The following is a 13,479-nucleotide window of genomic DNA, read 5'->3' as shown; positions in this document are numbered from 1 at the left end:
GAGGTAGCATTCTGAGTCCATTGCACATCTATCTGCCAAAAGTGACAACTCTTGAAGGTCAAGAATGCCTAGTCATTAATAACCAACAACTGTGCAGCCCAATAGTACAGTCGGAGGTCTGGAAAGGCTGATGCCCTCTCTGTTAGTCGTCTGGACAGAGTTGCCAAGGTGATCCTGGGTGCCCTTCTATTCCATAGCGGCACTCGTGTCACCTCTTTCTGAGCGCGGAAGTATTTATCCGGAACCTCAACGGAGTATTTTGTAACACATGAAATGTTTGGCCAGTAAATCATCTTATAGAGGGCCATTTATCCCAGTAGAGAAATTGTGAGTTACCACCACTACCCTGCACCATTCCTATACATGCCTAGGACTCTGGGCAGGTTTTGTTGAAAAAATAGGCCCTGGTCTGCATTGTGAAGATCCATAGGTATATGAAACCCTAGGCCTCCCATCGGGGGAGATATTTCCAATTACGGCCTAGCTCCTCAATGAAGAATGGGAGCGCCACTGACTTATGCCAGTTAATACGGACCCCAGCATGAGACCCAAAAGTTTTGAGGATGTGTAGAACTCTTTGGAGGGAGCACTCTGGGTCCGCTAGATATAATGGGATATCGTCCACATAAAGCGAGTTGACGTCCTACCAGTCAAGGTCCCAGGAAAGACTGCAAACCAACGCATCAGTGCAGATCCATGTAGCCAGTAGTTTAAGCACTACCGTGGAGAGCAGGGGGACAATTGGCACTCCTGCCTGCTGCCCTGCTCAGCCTCAATGCCCCCCAAAAATGCCCCATTGACCTGAAATCTAGCTATGGGATCTATGTATAGCAACTTCACCCAGGACAAGAAAACTGGACCATAGGCCATCCTCTGCAATATGGCCATCATGTACGACTATTCTAGGAAGCAAAATGCTTTTTCATCATCTAGGGTTAGCAGGATGTCCGGCTTGCCTACGTGGTCCCTCCATGCCAAGCACCCAGCCAGTCGCCACAGGTTCTGCCATGTTGCCCAGTAGGGCATGAAACCCGACTAAGGAGTCCACCACATGCATCTGGTGGTTTGTAAGTATCAATATCAATATCTATGTTTCCACATTCAACAACGATATTGGCCTGTAAGAGGCACAGTCTTCAGGTGCTTTCCTCGTCTTCAGTACAACTGTTGCCCACCTGAGGTTTATCTGGAGTACACCTTTCTCTCTGGCCCCTAGAATATCTTACAGAGTGGACCCACCACCCGGGCTTTCACACCTTAAAAAGAATTCTGGAGCCAGGCCGCTGAGGCCTGGGTTTTTACTGACGTTAAACTAAGTCAGGACCTCCGAGATTTCGGTCTCCGTGATCTCCGTATGCAGAGAGAGGCACTCCTCAGTCCTAAGTTTGGGGGTTAGGAGGACATTAATGAAACTTTTCAAGTCTCCCGCTTTGTCCCCGGGCCGCACTCTATACAGATCCTCTAGAGAAGTGGCAAAGGCCCACACAATCTCAGCAGGGGTCTCTACCTTTACAGTAGCCTCTATCCTAAAGTCAGGTACCCATCGCTGGCCCTCTTCTTTTTATGCCAACCAGGTCAGGACTTTCCCAGCCTTATTGCCCACATCATATAGCGTACCCTGTTTTGCTATAAATTGGGCCCTCGTTTCTTGTTCTCTATGGGCTCTGTATTTCTTTTTCACGCCCTCGATCTTGTGGGCCAGGTGAGAGTGAGCCTGTGTATTCCCATTTCCAGCCCACTAGTTCCTACTCCAGGTCCTACTTTCCTTGTCTCTCACTCTCCTTTTTCCTGCCACATGGGCGATCAGCTGGCCCCTTATCACTGCTTTGTAAGCCTCCCATAAGTCTACCTTTGATGTCACGGTTCCTGTGTTCTCCCTGAAGTAAAGATCAGTATTGTCAATGATCACCTTTCTGGTGTTCCAGTTCATCAGTTCCCATGTGCCCAATCTCCAGTAACCCCTTAGTCCAGCTAATGTTTTTCAAAATCAGATTTTTTCATGATTTTCTAAAGCTGTAATGCCATTATTCTATCTGGGAAATGGTGTCTCTCTTCATTTTTTCAACAAGCTTTGAGTATGCCTCTTTTCCACTCATCACCTCCCTTCCCACATCGAGCTACAGGGGTGTGTTTCATTTTAAAAACAAATTACTGTTTTTTCCTCTTGTGTTCCTTCTCTTCCCTTTGCTTGGGGAGAACACTCTCAAAACATCTGCTTCATCCATTTTAAAATTAGTTTATTTTTCTCCATTCACATGCTTCTTATTGTTCTACTTTACTTTGTACCCCCCATTAACACCCCATTCCGTCTCTTAACCCTTCCCCTAACCAGCCTCACTTATACTTTGCATCCTAATCTTTTCCACTGTAATTTTTAAATGGTGTTCCCCAGCTGGTCTTCTCTATGGCGGGTCCATAGTTTTGTTAAAAAAACAAAAGATTCAAATAACTTTTATGAACTGTTCTTAGGCGTGTTCTATTGTTTTGGACCAAATAATTTTTCTACTGTTTTTCTCGTTAAAGGGGTTTGAGATTATTTGAGTACTGAGAAATAAGTTCCTATTATTTTGTTTTTCTTTGAATTTTGTATTTTAGATTATTTGAGTTCTGAGAAGTAAGTTGCTATTATTTTGTTTTTCTTTGAATTTTGTATTTTAGATTAGTTGGGTTCTGAGAAATAAGTTTCTATCATTTTGTTTTCTTTGAATTTTCACGCTACTCTTCTGATGGCTTGACTTTATAATGACTCCCAGCCTCACGCCAGACCACCGGCTTGGCTCTGGCTCAGTTCTTCCTTGTCCACCTCTAGTGTTGTCTAGTGCAGAGTCAGTGTTTCTTAGCTCACCAACTCCAGATTTACTCTGGAAGACGCATCAAGTTAGAAAACAATTACAATTGCAGGAACAATAACTTCAGACACCTCAAGGGAGGGCAATGAGTGCACTGGAACATGAAATAGAGGTTAGCCACAACTGTCTTATATTTAGAAAGTAACATTACCAAAAACATTCCTAAACAAATTCGGCTCCTTGCAAGTGCAAATTACATTATTCCTCTCCTCTTAGACAGAATTCATCTAAAATTCTTAAACTGCTGCACACACATAAGAATAATAGGTCTAGAGACAGTAATCCTGAGACTTCAACATACCTTCCATGGTGTAGTTCCGGTTAAGCAGGTTGAACGTCTGTAAAAATAAAAGAAAGTAAGACTGTCGAGTGTATAATATGTGGAGTTACAGAATGGTGAATTAAATGGTGCAATTTCAGACAGGGGGTCAACTGGGTTCATGGGTACAATTGTGGGATCATTGAAAGATAGTTCAGAAGGAGTGGCGTTGACTTGCTGTTGCTCAGCACAGCTCCTTATATTTACTCAAACTGTTCTCTTCAATACCGTCTGTCTAATGACGAATTTATCTTCCTCGGTTCAGCTCTTTGTCACCCACGCACTAGTGTACTGACTGAGAGACTGAATGTAACTTTGAAGCAAGCCATAAGCTAATTGATCGGCTCCTAATACTGGAGTAAGGGGTTCTGAACATTTTCACAAGAGACTTATTTAGGTATAATGGAAGTACTTTTGAGAAGTTCACAGAGGCTTTGGATTTATCTATGGTGGTACCGTGTTTTAACTTAGTTCAACAATCCTATTTTTGGATGTGTATGTCATGTTGCATTTTAAAACTGGGGGTATGCATATGGTAAATGAACGTGTCATCCGCTCTACAACGATTATTTTCTAGCGATGTAAATGTTGTATGTTCCTGCACCTCCGTTCCAAATGGCGGTGTGATACTTGGAGCCTAGTCAGCGCTTCATGGAATTTTGCGTGTGGGGGTGCGACTCTAATCAGAAGTCAGCAGGAGTTGGTGCTTGAAGAAGATGGCCAGAAGACCCAAAGCCAGGCTCTGTGGGAGAGAGTCCTGGAGGCTGAGGTTAACATTTCCTCAAGATTACTCTTTTGTGAGATGTACTTGGGTTCCTCCCTCAAATAATGAAAGTGGCACCCCTCAGCTTTTTATTCATATTCCATGCCCTTAACTAAAGAATCTCCTTTCCCACTGCTGAAGGTACAGGTCGGTGGTCAGATGCCTAGACTGTGATATGTAAGCTTCAGGATCCCATTGAAGCACAGAACTGAAGGGATAATTAGAGCACTGATGAGCTTACAGCCAGGTGAGACAATATAGTCACCATTGTGGACATGCACGTGAGGGACCCAATGTGGGCCTTTGTTATAGTTTGCAGAACAGAGTAGTCCACCACAAATGTGCTGGAGTGCCCTGCCTATCAAAATCCCAGTTGACTCTATTGGTTGACATTGGGTTGTTGGTCAAAGTACCCCAAGACCATGCACCTTATTGAGAGCAGTTGTACTTTCTTCCTGTTTAGAACCACCAGAGAAAGCCTGTAAGCACTGAACCGGAAAGGAATAAATAACCATTACGAGCGTGAGGAATTTATCCTTTGTTTTTCGAAAACAATCTCCAGATTAGGGGGATTGTTTTTTAAAACTAAAACTTTGCCCTGCAGGTGCTCTGAAGAGGAGCCTGCATCAACAAAGCTTCAGTGCCTTTTGTTGGAGCCGCTGTGAAGGCGTCTTCACTAAAAACACAGATCTGCCCCAAGCAAGTGGGCTTTGTAAATTATGGCAGGTATAGCCTGAGCCACTGGAATTATGTGGCAGGGCCAAATTATGAGGCAGGGTTGACTAAACTATGCAGCAAGAAAAGGCACATTATGTGGCGTAATGCAGCACATTTTGTGATAGTATTACTTCATTATTTTCTCATTTTTGCACTTGTTAACACTGTCTGGGCATAGGTTGCTCCCAATTAGTACCAGTTTAACACCCAAATATACCAAGAAGCAACGGAAAGGTGACCAGTCAACCTTTTACAAAAGACCATGCACTTAATGGCAACACGTGTCGCTGCAGCTTTAGTGACTTCTCAACCGTTGGAACTAGAAACAATTTTTCTTTTGTTAAAATCTGCAGATTATGCAGCATATGATGGATTATGTGGCAAAGGTGCCACTTCCATAGTTGTGTTACAAACTCTGTGGTCGCACCATCGCATAATTCCAGTGGACCCAACTATTGTCCACAAGGGCAGCGGAGTACATCCGTCCACTGCCTTACTGAACACAGAGTACAGTTCACCAGAGGCTAAATAAGCCCTTCATTACTTTGAAAGAAGTCACTCACTTTAAAAGGAATTGAGTGGATCACAGAAGTTGACAACTTTAAGCTATTGAAAACCGAGGGTAAAGACCCAGGTGCCTGGGCTTTGCTGGGTGGTTTAGCTCACCTTTAGTTGTGACAAATATCTGTATAAATTCAGCTCCACTTATCTTCGTTTTGTGCTTAGGGATACTCATGCACGGAAGAGTTTATGCCCGACAGCTAAAACAGCTTGTTTCTTTACGTTGTTATTGAAGAACCACAAATCGTGGGGTGAAAAAGAAAAAAGTGGAGATGTCTGCACCACTCCTAATTGAGGGTATTTACTGTTCTCTGCTGGCGGATACATTTTCTTGATATCTGAAATCAAAAACAAAGTAGTCCCGGGAGGAAGATGGGCAGGGGGCCACCTTTCCAGAACTGGAATGTCCAGAGGCCTATGGAAACACAGGTGTCCCATATGGCTGAAACGTGTTTCACTGACATCAGGGCCTTGGAGAAGGACCTGATAAGCGGATTCCTGGAGACATAGAGAAAGGCTCCAGCTTCTGGATATGCCATGGTGCTTCTATTTCTAGGTTGGCCGTGTAATGTCATACAGCTGGTGCCCCAAGATTCTCAAGCTGTCAGAAAAGGCGAGACAAAAAGGCATTACAGTGTGAAAATCAGTGTTCAGGAAGCACCCGAACATCAGAAATATGATATGATCATCTAGTATTGGTCGTAGATCAATCTATACTCATGTGGGTATTGAAATCACACGTACTATTGTTTGTTTAGAAACTAAACTAAGTATGTTAGTCTTACGCATGCAATTGTGTAAGTGGCAAACATCACTAGGAAGCGAGACACTAAGTAAACCTGTAGGTGTCCTATTCTTAATATTCAAAACTGTGAAAGGCAAGGCAGAGAAAAATGTATTACAAGCACACAGAACCTGAAAACTACTTGCGAGAGGGCAACCTCACCCTTCCACTCACCAGTTCTCCTCCTCAGTTCTACCTTTGTTAATACAGCACGCCTGCTGAGCATCTCACTGAGAGAGAGGAGCATCATTTGATACTACTTTCTCAATTATCTTATTGATGGTGAAACTAACTGCAGGGCAAAGCACAGCACCTGCAGCTAACAATATAGGAAGTTTCTGACTTTTGTGTATTTCCCAGAATTCCCCAGCGTTTTATCCCTAGGACACCCCAAATGTAAAAATATTTCCAAACTGAAAGAAAGTGGTTAGTAGTAGTGAAGAATGAGTCTGTCTTTCACAAGTAATGGGTCCACAAATTGTTCCCTTAAGGAAAACTTAGGCCCATATTTATACTTTTTTTGTGCCGCATTTGCGCAGCTTTTGACGCAAAAACAGTGCAAACTTGCAAAATACAATTGTATTTTGCAAGTTTGCGCTGCTTTTGCGTCAAAAAATGACGCAAATGCGGCACAAAAGAAATATAAATATGGGCCTAAGTATCCCATTGTAGCGCTTGCCTTTGCCAGGGTAGCGAAGCAGAGAAGTCAAAGGCAGACTCAGGGGAGGTAATAATCTTCATTAGCTGGCATGCAACAACAACATTCAATAAATTATTCTCCAGTCAGTTCTTTTTTTTTCTAAAAGGAAAAATACATTTACTGTATACACACACACTCACACACACACACTGTGTAGTATGCAATAATTTACAAAGAAAAACAGCAGGTAGACGGAAATAACTTTGATGGCACCTTTGTTTCACATTTCACCTCTAATGGGTCATGATCCCCATAGTTAGAATGCCCCTCCTATACCAGAAGCAACACCAATCATGGCTTTGTCAAGGTATGACCACATCAGTATATCAGGCAAGCCTATTGGCTTTGTCAAGGGGTCATATTAATAAATCAACAATAACATGTTGAGGTTTCGTCATTAAAACCAATTGACTAAATAACCATATTCAAATACATTTATTTTTAGTGAAACATGATAATGTTTATCACAAGTTTTAATAAAACATTAGATTTTAAGGCAAACAAAAACATATGTGTGTTTGAGCCTTTCTGTTACTCTCTTGAGGCCATATTAAGTAGCCAGAGGACCAAACACAAAGGGTACCTGCACTTCTGACCTGAAAAGCACCACACCTCAGCTCAGAGAGAGCTTAAAAAAACAGTAAATAGACTTAGGATTCGTTTTTATAAAACCTTTCTGGGGGCTGCTGCACTGCCTACAGCCGCTGATAACACTACTAATTTTGCTAGTGGTGTCACTGCTTTTCCTTGGGGCATCACGAGGAAGGGAAAGTGCACATAACAGCCCTTTCAGGGCATTATGGAGTGCTCCTGGAGTCTTCTTAGGATGGGGGTGTCCTGGTCCCACCAGGAGCATCCCAATACCTCTATTCACAACGGGGAATGTGTGGAGACCCGTGCAGCCCCCCTGGCTCCTCTGCGCAGCATCCATTCTGTGGTGTTTTGTGAAAGCTGACCACATTTCCCTGTACCCCTGCTGGGCAGAAGCAGCCATTTTGCTGGCTCCTACCCATGGCAGGAGCTACTCTATTTCCCCTTGCTCGTGAGGAGCATGGACAGGGAAGCTTCAAGCCAGTTGGCCCTAGGCTGGCTGCTGGCTTTATTGTTTGCCTCCGAGGGATGGGGCCCCTTAGAGCCATCCTGGTTCCAGGCCCTGGTGATGGGGTCGTTAGGACCTAAAACTGTTGTCAAGAGGGGGCTCAATGCACGCCCCTCTGCCTAAGAATTTGGAAAAAAAACAAATACACACCAACCCCTGTGCCCTGGACCACCCCGTGGAAATAATGGACGTTACAGCACAACATTCTCGTTTTTTTTGTTTTTGAGCCAAATGTGACATCTTTAAAGGAACATAACACTCGCCCCCTTTGGGCCAGTTTCATGATCCTTGGCTCCTTTTATTCCTGGTGGTGACCTCTGGCCACTAGGAGCATTGTCAGCAGGCCTCCTGGCATCTAAAAGGGAAGACTTGACTGTGAGTTTGGGTCTAAGGCTCCCTGTGAAAGCGTTCTTTGTCTCTGCCTGGCACCTGGGTGTCATACAGGGCACTCAGAGAGGAAATAGAGTCCAGGTCTTACTCCACTGGTCCTCAGCAGGTATAATGGGGCCAGGGCCACTGGCCTTAGAGAGACCTATCTAGTCCTGGGAGACAGCTACAAAGTCTTTAGTCGAACTTTGCAAGGTATCAGGTGGCTTCAGTTTCCAGCTGTCCATTAATCCACAGCTGTTGCCTTCTTGCTCCCTGTCTCTCCCTTAAGCAGGGGTTTATATCAAGGATATGGAATTCCTATAGCCCAATTCCCAGGACATATTGTTTTGGGGTCAAGGACAATAAGTTTTCATGTTTCTTTTATCTTTGGAATGAGAAGGCCCAACCCCCTGCAGCACATACCCTTTGACTGCCAGTTTACAGCACCACATTATGAAGGAGGGAAGGGAATTGTATGCAGTTTGGGGTCATGTTTGTGTCCATATGTTAATTCAATTTGAACTTGTATTTATGGTTCATTAATGCAAATCCTTTATTATTAGAGTGAGTGCTCCAAATAAGTGTTGTAAGCTTGAACTGCACTTCTGACAGTGGTTCCAGAAAAAAAAATCTGTACACCTTTTCAAAGTTTAACAATATGAGGCTACATATAATGCTCCCATAATTCTCTGATTAGATGCAAATATTTGCAGAAACTTGAAAGCGAAATTGAGGAGCCTTTGCTTTCAAGATAAAATGTTCTAAAAAAATGCAGCTGGGAAAAAAATGTTTTGCTAAATTAAAGGTACCATTTCTTTGAAGTATTATTTAGTAAAATGTGTTGATGCATGCTAGTGTTTCCAAATAATATTAATAATGGAAAATCAGTGTAACCAGTTTAAAAAAGATTATGGGAAGCATGAAAATAAACAAGCATTGGCAAAGTCAGTTGGCCCGACATTGGTGGTCAGTGTTTTGGTTTCGTCCATACCTGTCTTGTTTAGCCATGGTTTTTATAAAACGTTATTGTTATGGGGGCTGCTGGGCCCTCGGCATTGTAACAAACGCTGGCAAAAAGCAAAAACATGTTCTGGTTTCAAAAAGTACACATTGCCACAGTAGTTCCTGGAACTGAACAAAACTACTTTGCGTGCAGATATGCTCATTGTGAAATAGCCAATTGCTATCACCCACAGTGAAGCCAGCTGACAGATGGATAGAAAGAAAGAGAGAATTTTAATAAAAACAAAAGATTTGATTTGTGCCTGCCCCAGCATATCCCACCCACTCTCCGTTGTCCGTGTGCTTGCGCTGACTCCCACCCATCCTCTGTTGTCCGTGTGCTTGGCCTAGTCTGTCCCGCCGCCCCTCCAGTGTCCATGTGCTTGCCCTAGCCCCGTCCACCCATCCTGTTGACCATGTACCCCCCTGTCCTTCCCGCCTGTCTCATGGTGTCCCTGTGCTCTCCCATCCACCCTCTCGCTGGTCCTCTACCCCACCTGCGTCCTCCTCTTCCTCCCACACCTCTCTCCTCAGCTTTGCCTTGTGCCCTGGCCCACTCCCCTGTTTGTCTGGTGAGTGGGTTAGAGGATGGGGCAACGCGGAAGGAGGGCAGACGGGGAAGACAGACGCAGGTGGGAGGGGCAAGGACAGCTGAGAGGGGCTCTGGAGCACGTGGTTAAAAAATAATAACAAAAAAGCACTTGACAAGGCTAGTGCTAATGTCCTTCTTTTTATGAAAACGCATTAGTGCTGGCCGCGCTTTTTTCCCATTATTTTAATGCTACAAATCGTTGCCAAAGCCAACATGTCTCATAGGCAAGACCCACTGGCTTTGCCAATGCTTGCTAAGCCTGGCCGAAGCACGCACACCCCTCTGTGCCGAGAGGTTTTGTCCAGCCCTGCGTTTTCCAGTGCCGCCAGATGACTAACTATGGTCTAGGCCCAACTCATAAAAACATGCGTATATCTGCACCCACAGCTTAACACTCTCACATAGGTGCCGGTGAATGAATATCAGTAAACCCCAAACCTCACCAAGAGAACTTCTGGAAGCTTGCGACAGTCACAGGTTTCCATGACTTCTGAGATTAGTCTAGGCGCATAACTTTCCACATGCGCAATAATACACAGGGTACAAGTCTGCTTGGGTGCATGCCATTGCATTTCTGCAATCACTTTTATTTCTCTATGAAGAAAATATTCTCCACATGGAGAAACCCTTCCCTACGTGCTGGGGTTTTTACACTCCCATTCGCATTCTGGAAAGGGATTTTCCATTTTCTTTGCCAGCAATAAATATTAAACCGTTTCCAGGTGTGTAGGAAAAAGGTTTGAGAAGAACGGCGTTTTGGTTCTTTTAACAGCCGTCCACGAGAAAAGTCCCCCCTATACGATTTAAACTATATTACGTCATAATGGCGCCGTATAAAGCACGGTTACATTTTTTTACGAGTGCAAGATCGTCTTTTGTGGATTCCTTGCAAATCAATCAATTTGCATATGTAAGCTTTATCTGCACAGTAAAGGACTTTGTGAATCATTCCTCACACGGTTTTGCGAACTTTAGCAACAGAAACGTCACGTGTATGCCTCACTTTTCATTTCTTTCTTCAATCCTGTTGCCCTTTCACTTTATTGGTTTCCTCTTCCGGTGCCTCTGCTGATTTCATCTCATTCTATTACACCCACATCTGGCCGCTTTTCCGTTGACTGGCAGCTTTGAAATATTTCCAACACAGACGCAAATCTTCAGAGTTTAAATCAACATCTCGCGAGAAGGTTATGGATTAGTCATTGACCCACAACCAAACCTCATGGCAGCAACTTGTAAAGTGAAGCCAGGAAATCAAAATAAACGACTTGCTAAGACAATAAGGGATCAGGGGTGTGCAGAGGCCGACACATACCAGAGGCGCTTACGTGACCAGGCACAGCCTAACCAGGAGTAACCCTTCTCTTCTTCCTGGGCTTAACTCAAGCCGCATGATGACACTGACTGCAGCGGAGCTCAGTTTGACTCTCAGTCCAGGTCCCTACCCTCCCTTGGTTACCCAGTGCTGTAAAGAAACTTGAGGGTGGGGGCGAGGGCTGCAATGTACATGGAGGGGGGCCCTCTACCTACCTCTTTTGCGGAGTGTCAGAAAATGCCTTTTTTTGACATGGTTAGCCCCCACTTTTTTCCTGATGTATGATGTAGCCTAAAAATTGTAGTGCCCAGGAACGCTGCTAACCTGGTTCCCTGGACCAGAGCTCTTCCCTAAAACTGTTGCGATGCATTGGCACAATTGGATACACCTTCAGCTCCCACTATAAGTCCCTAGTAAAAGATACTTAGTTACCCAGGGCATGGTATAGTAAGGGTAGGCCCCTGAGGTCCCCTGAGAGCAACAGCACTGATTTTGCCACCCGCTAGGGCCGTGCATCCAGATGCACCCAGCACTGTCATTGCAGGCTGGATGTCCTGGTGCAAACCTAAAACACAAACTCGAAATGGCACTGCCTGTGTGCCCTGTCCCCCATTCACTGCATACACTATGGCTAAGACACCCCTCTTGCGGGCCTTCCAGCCATAAGGCAGGGTCCACCATATTATATGGGAGGGCATAGCTGCATACGCAATATGCCCCCACTGTGTCCTAGCCAAACCTGGGGCATAGTAAGTGAACAGAATAGCAGTTTTAATACATGTGCTGGACACTGGTCAATACGAGTTTCCCAGCTACATGACGGCTACTCTGAACCCTGGGTTGTTTGGTTTCAACGCATAATGATAAATCTTGTACCAGTATTGGATCTATCCCTAAATGTACCCAGGGGTCACCTTAGAGGAGCCCCTGCAAAAGCTAACTACCCTGGCATGGTTGCTGACTGGTCCTATCCAGCCTGCCACCTCCAGACACCCAATCTACAAACCTTGGGAGAGTGATCCGTCTCTCTGGTTTGTAGAACAATGCCCTTCCTGGGTGGCGGTGCTAACAGCCCCTCCCTCAGAAATGTGCACTGCCTGGGCGGCGAGCTTCAAAGGGCTTACCGCCTTTGAAACTCAACCCTCAGGCCTGCTGCTAGCAGCAGATGTTCACCCCCTTTGCAAACTCCCACTTTTGGTGGAAGCAAAGGTGGGAAACTCCACAAAGGATAGGAGGAGTGGCCCACCTGGCATGCACAACACCTAAGTTGTTGCCTGCGAGGTGGGTACTCCATTTCATTTTCCTCCATCTTGGATTGAAGGAAAATAGCCAATCAAGGATAGGGAAGTGACCCTTCCCAAAGGAAGTGGTCACTTAAATTGGTGTAGCCACCCTAAGGTAGCTGGCCCATTGGTCACTACTAGGTTTCCCCTAAAATGACCACTAAATACAGTATTTAGTGGGCATCCCTAGACGAGGACATCAGTTTTGATGGACAAAAGAAGACCGGCACCAAGAAGATCCAAGGCACAAGAACTGTGGACCTGCTGCAACAAATTAAAGGTGCTAAACCCTGCCTGCTGCACCCAGGACCCGACTATTGCCGCTGAGGAGCTGCTGGACAACTGGAAAAATTCTTAAAAAAAACAGAGGACCTCCAGGCTTCGAAAATCACCACAGAACTCCCTCCAGAGTGGAGGTAACACTCTACAACAGCAATGTACCACCAAGCCAGTGAGGGTCACTTCACTGACCAGCTGCTAACTCCCGAACCAGAAGCCGCAGCTGGACCAAACGACATTCGGATGAACACAAGGACAAACCATGCAAGTGTGCCAAGTTTGGTGGCACTGTGCCCTCCAATGGTCAAACCGAGCCAATACCCTGAGTACTGGTCAGTTAACATCAGACACCAAGAAAACCAGCCCACCTGGGGCTGAAAGGGACCAGGAGGAAGCCCTAGCCAAGGGACTTCAGGAACACCCAGAACCTCCCACCAGAGTGCTCCCGTTGTCCTGCAACCGACCGTTGAACCAACTTACCTCATGCTCCAGAGGGCATCCTTGCACACAGCTCCTGGCTCACTGATTTGCTCTGCACCCAGCTGCTCTGTGCCCTGCAACGAAGAATCTGCTGTGCCCTAAGGGTTCCCGCCCTTGCAACCTCGACACTCCAAGGGTACCCCAAAGAACCTTCTTTAAGCTTACCTGTGCATTGCTTTTCACAGTGGTCCCTCTCGGTGGCCCAGCACCATGTCCAGAGACCTTTCATCGCTGCTCAGGCCGGAACTGGGAGCTGCTTGAACTTCTACAGCTGGCACAGTATGCCCATCGATGACCTCAACCAACCTGCAAAAGAAGAACTTGGTAAACCAACTGTACGATTTTATATGTATTTTTGAAGGTGATC

The 13,479-nt window shown here is 45.3% G+C and overlaps 1 protein-coding gene across 2 annotated transcripts in view; it reads right to left on the bottom strand.

Moving 5' to 3' along the window:
* The window catches only part of PGF (placental growth factor), a 147,130-nt gene that overhangs the window by 62,325 nt on the left and 71,326 nt on the right, over nt 1-13,479 (bottom strand). For both annotated transcript variants that reach the window (XM_069208474.1, XM_069208475.1), the window contains exon 2: nt 3,151-3,187. In XM_069208474.1, the coding sequence (XP_069064575.1) occupies nt 3,151-3,187 (37 nt within the window). The remainder of the gene's footprint in view (nt 1-3,150; nt 3,188-13,479) is intronic.

Source organism: Pleurodeles waltl, chromosome 9 (assembly GCF_031143425.1).
Source record: "Pleurodeles waltl isolate 20211129_DDA chromosome 9, aPleWal1.hap1.20221129, whole genome shotgun sequence".
Taxonomy (NCBI): domain Eukaryota; kingdom Metazoa; phylum Chordata; class Amphibia; order Caudata; family Salamandridae; genus Pleurodeles; species Pleurodeles waltl.
Note: the sequence above shows the minus strand (reverse complement) of the source record. Positions and strands in the feature narration are given on the sequence as shown.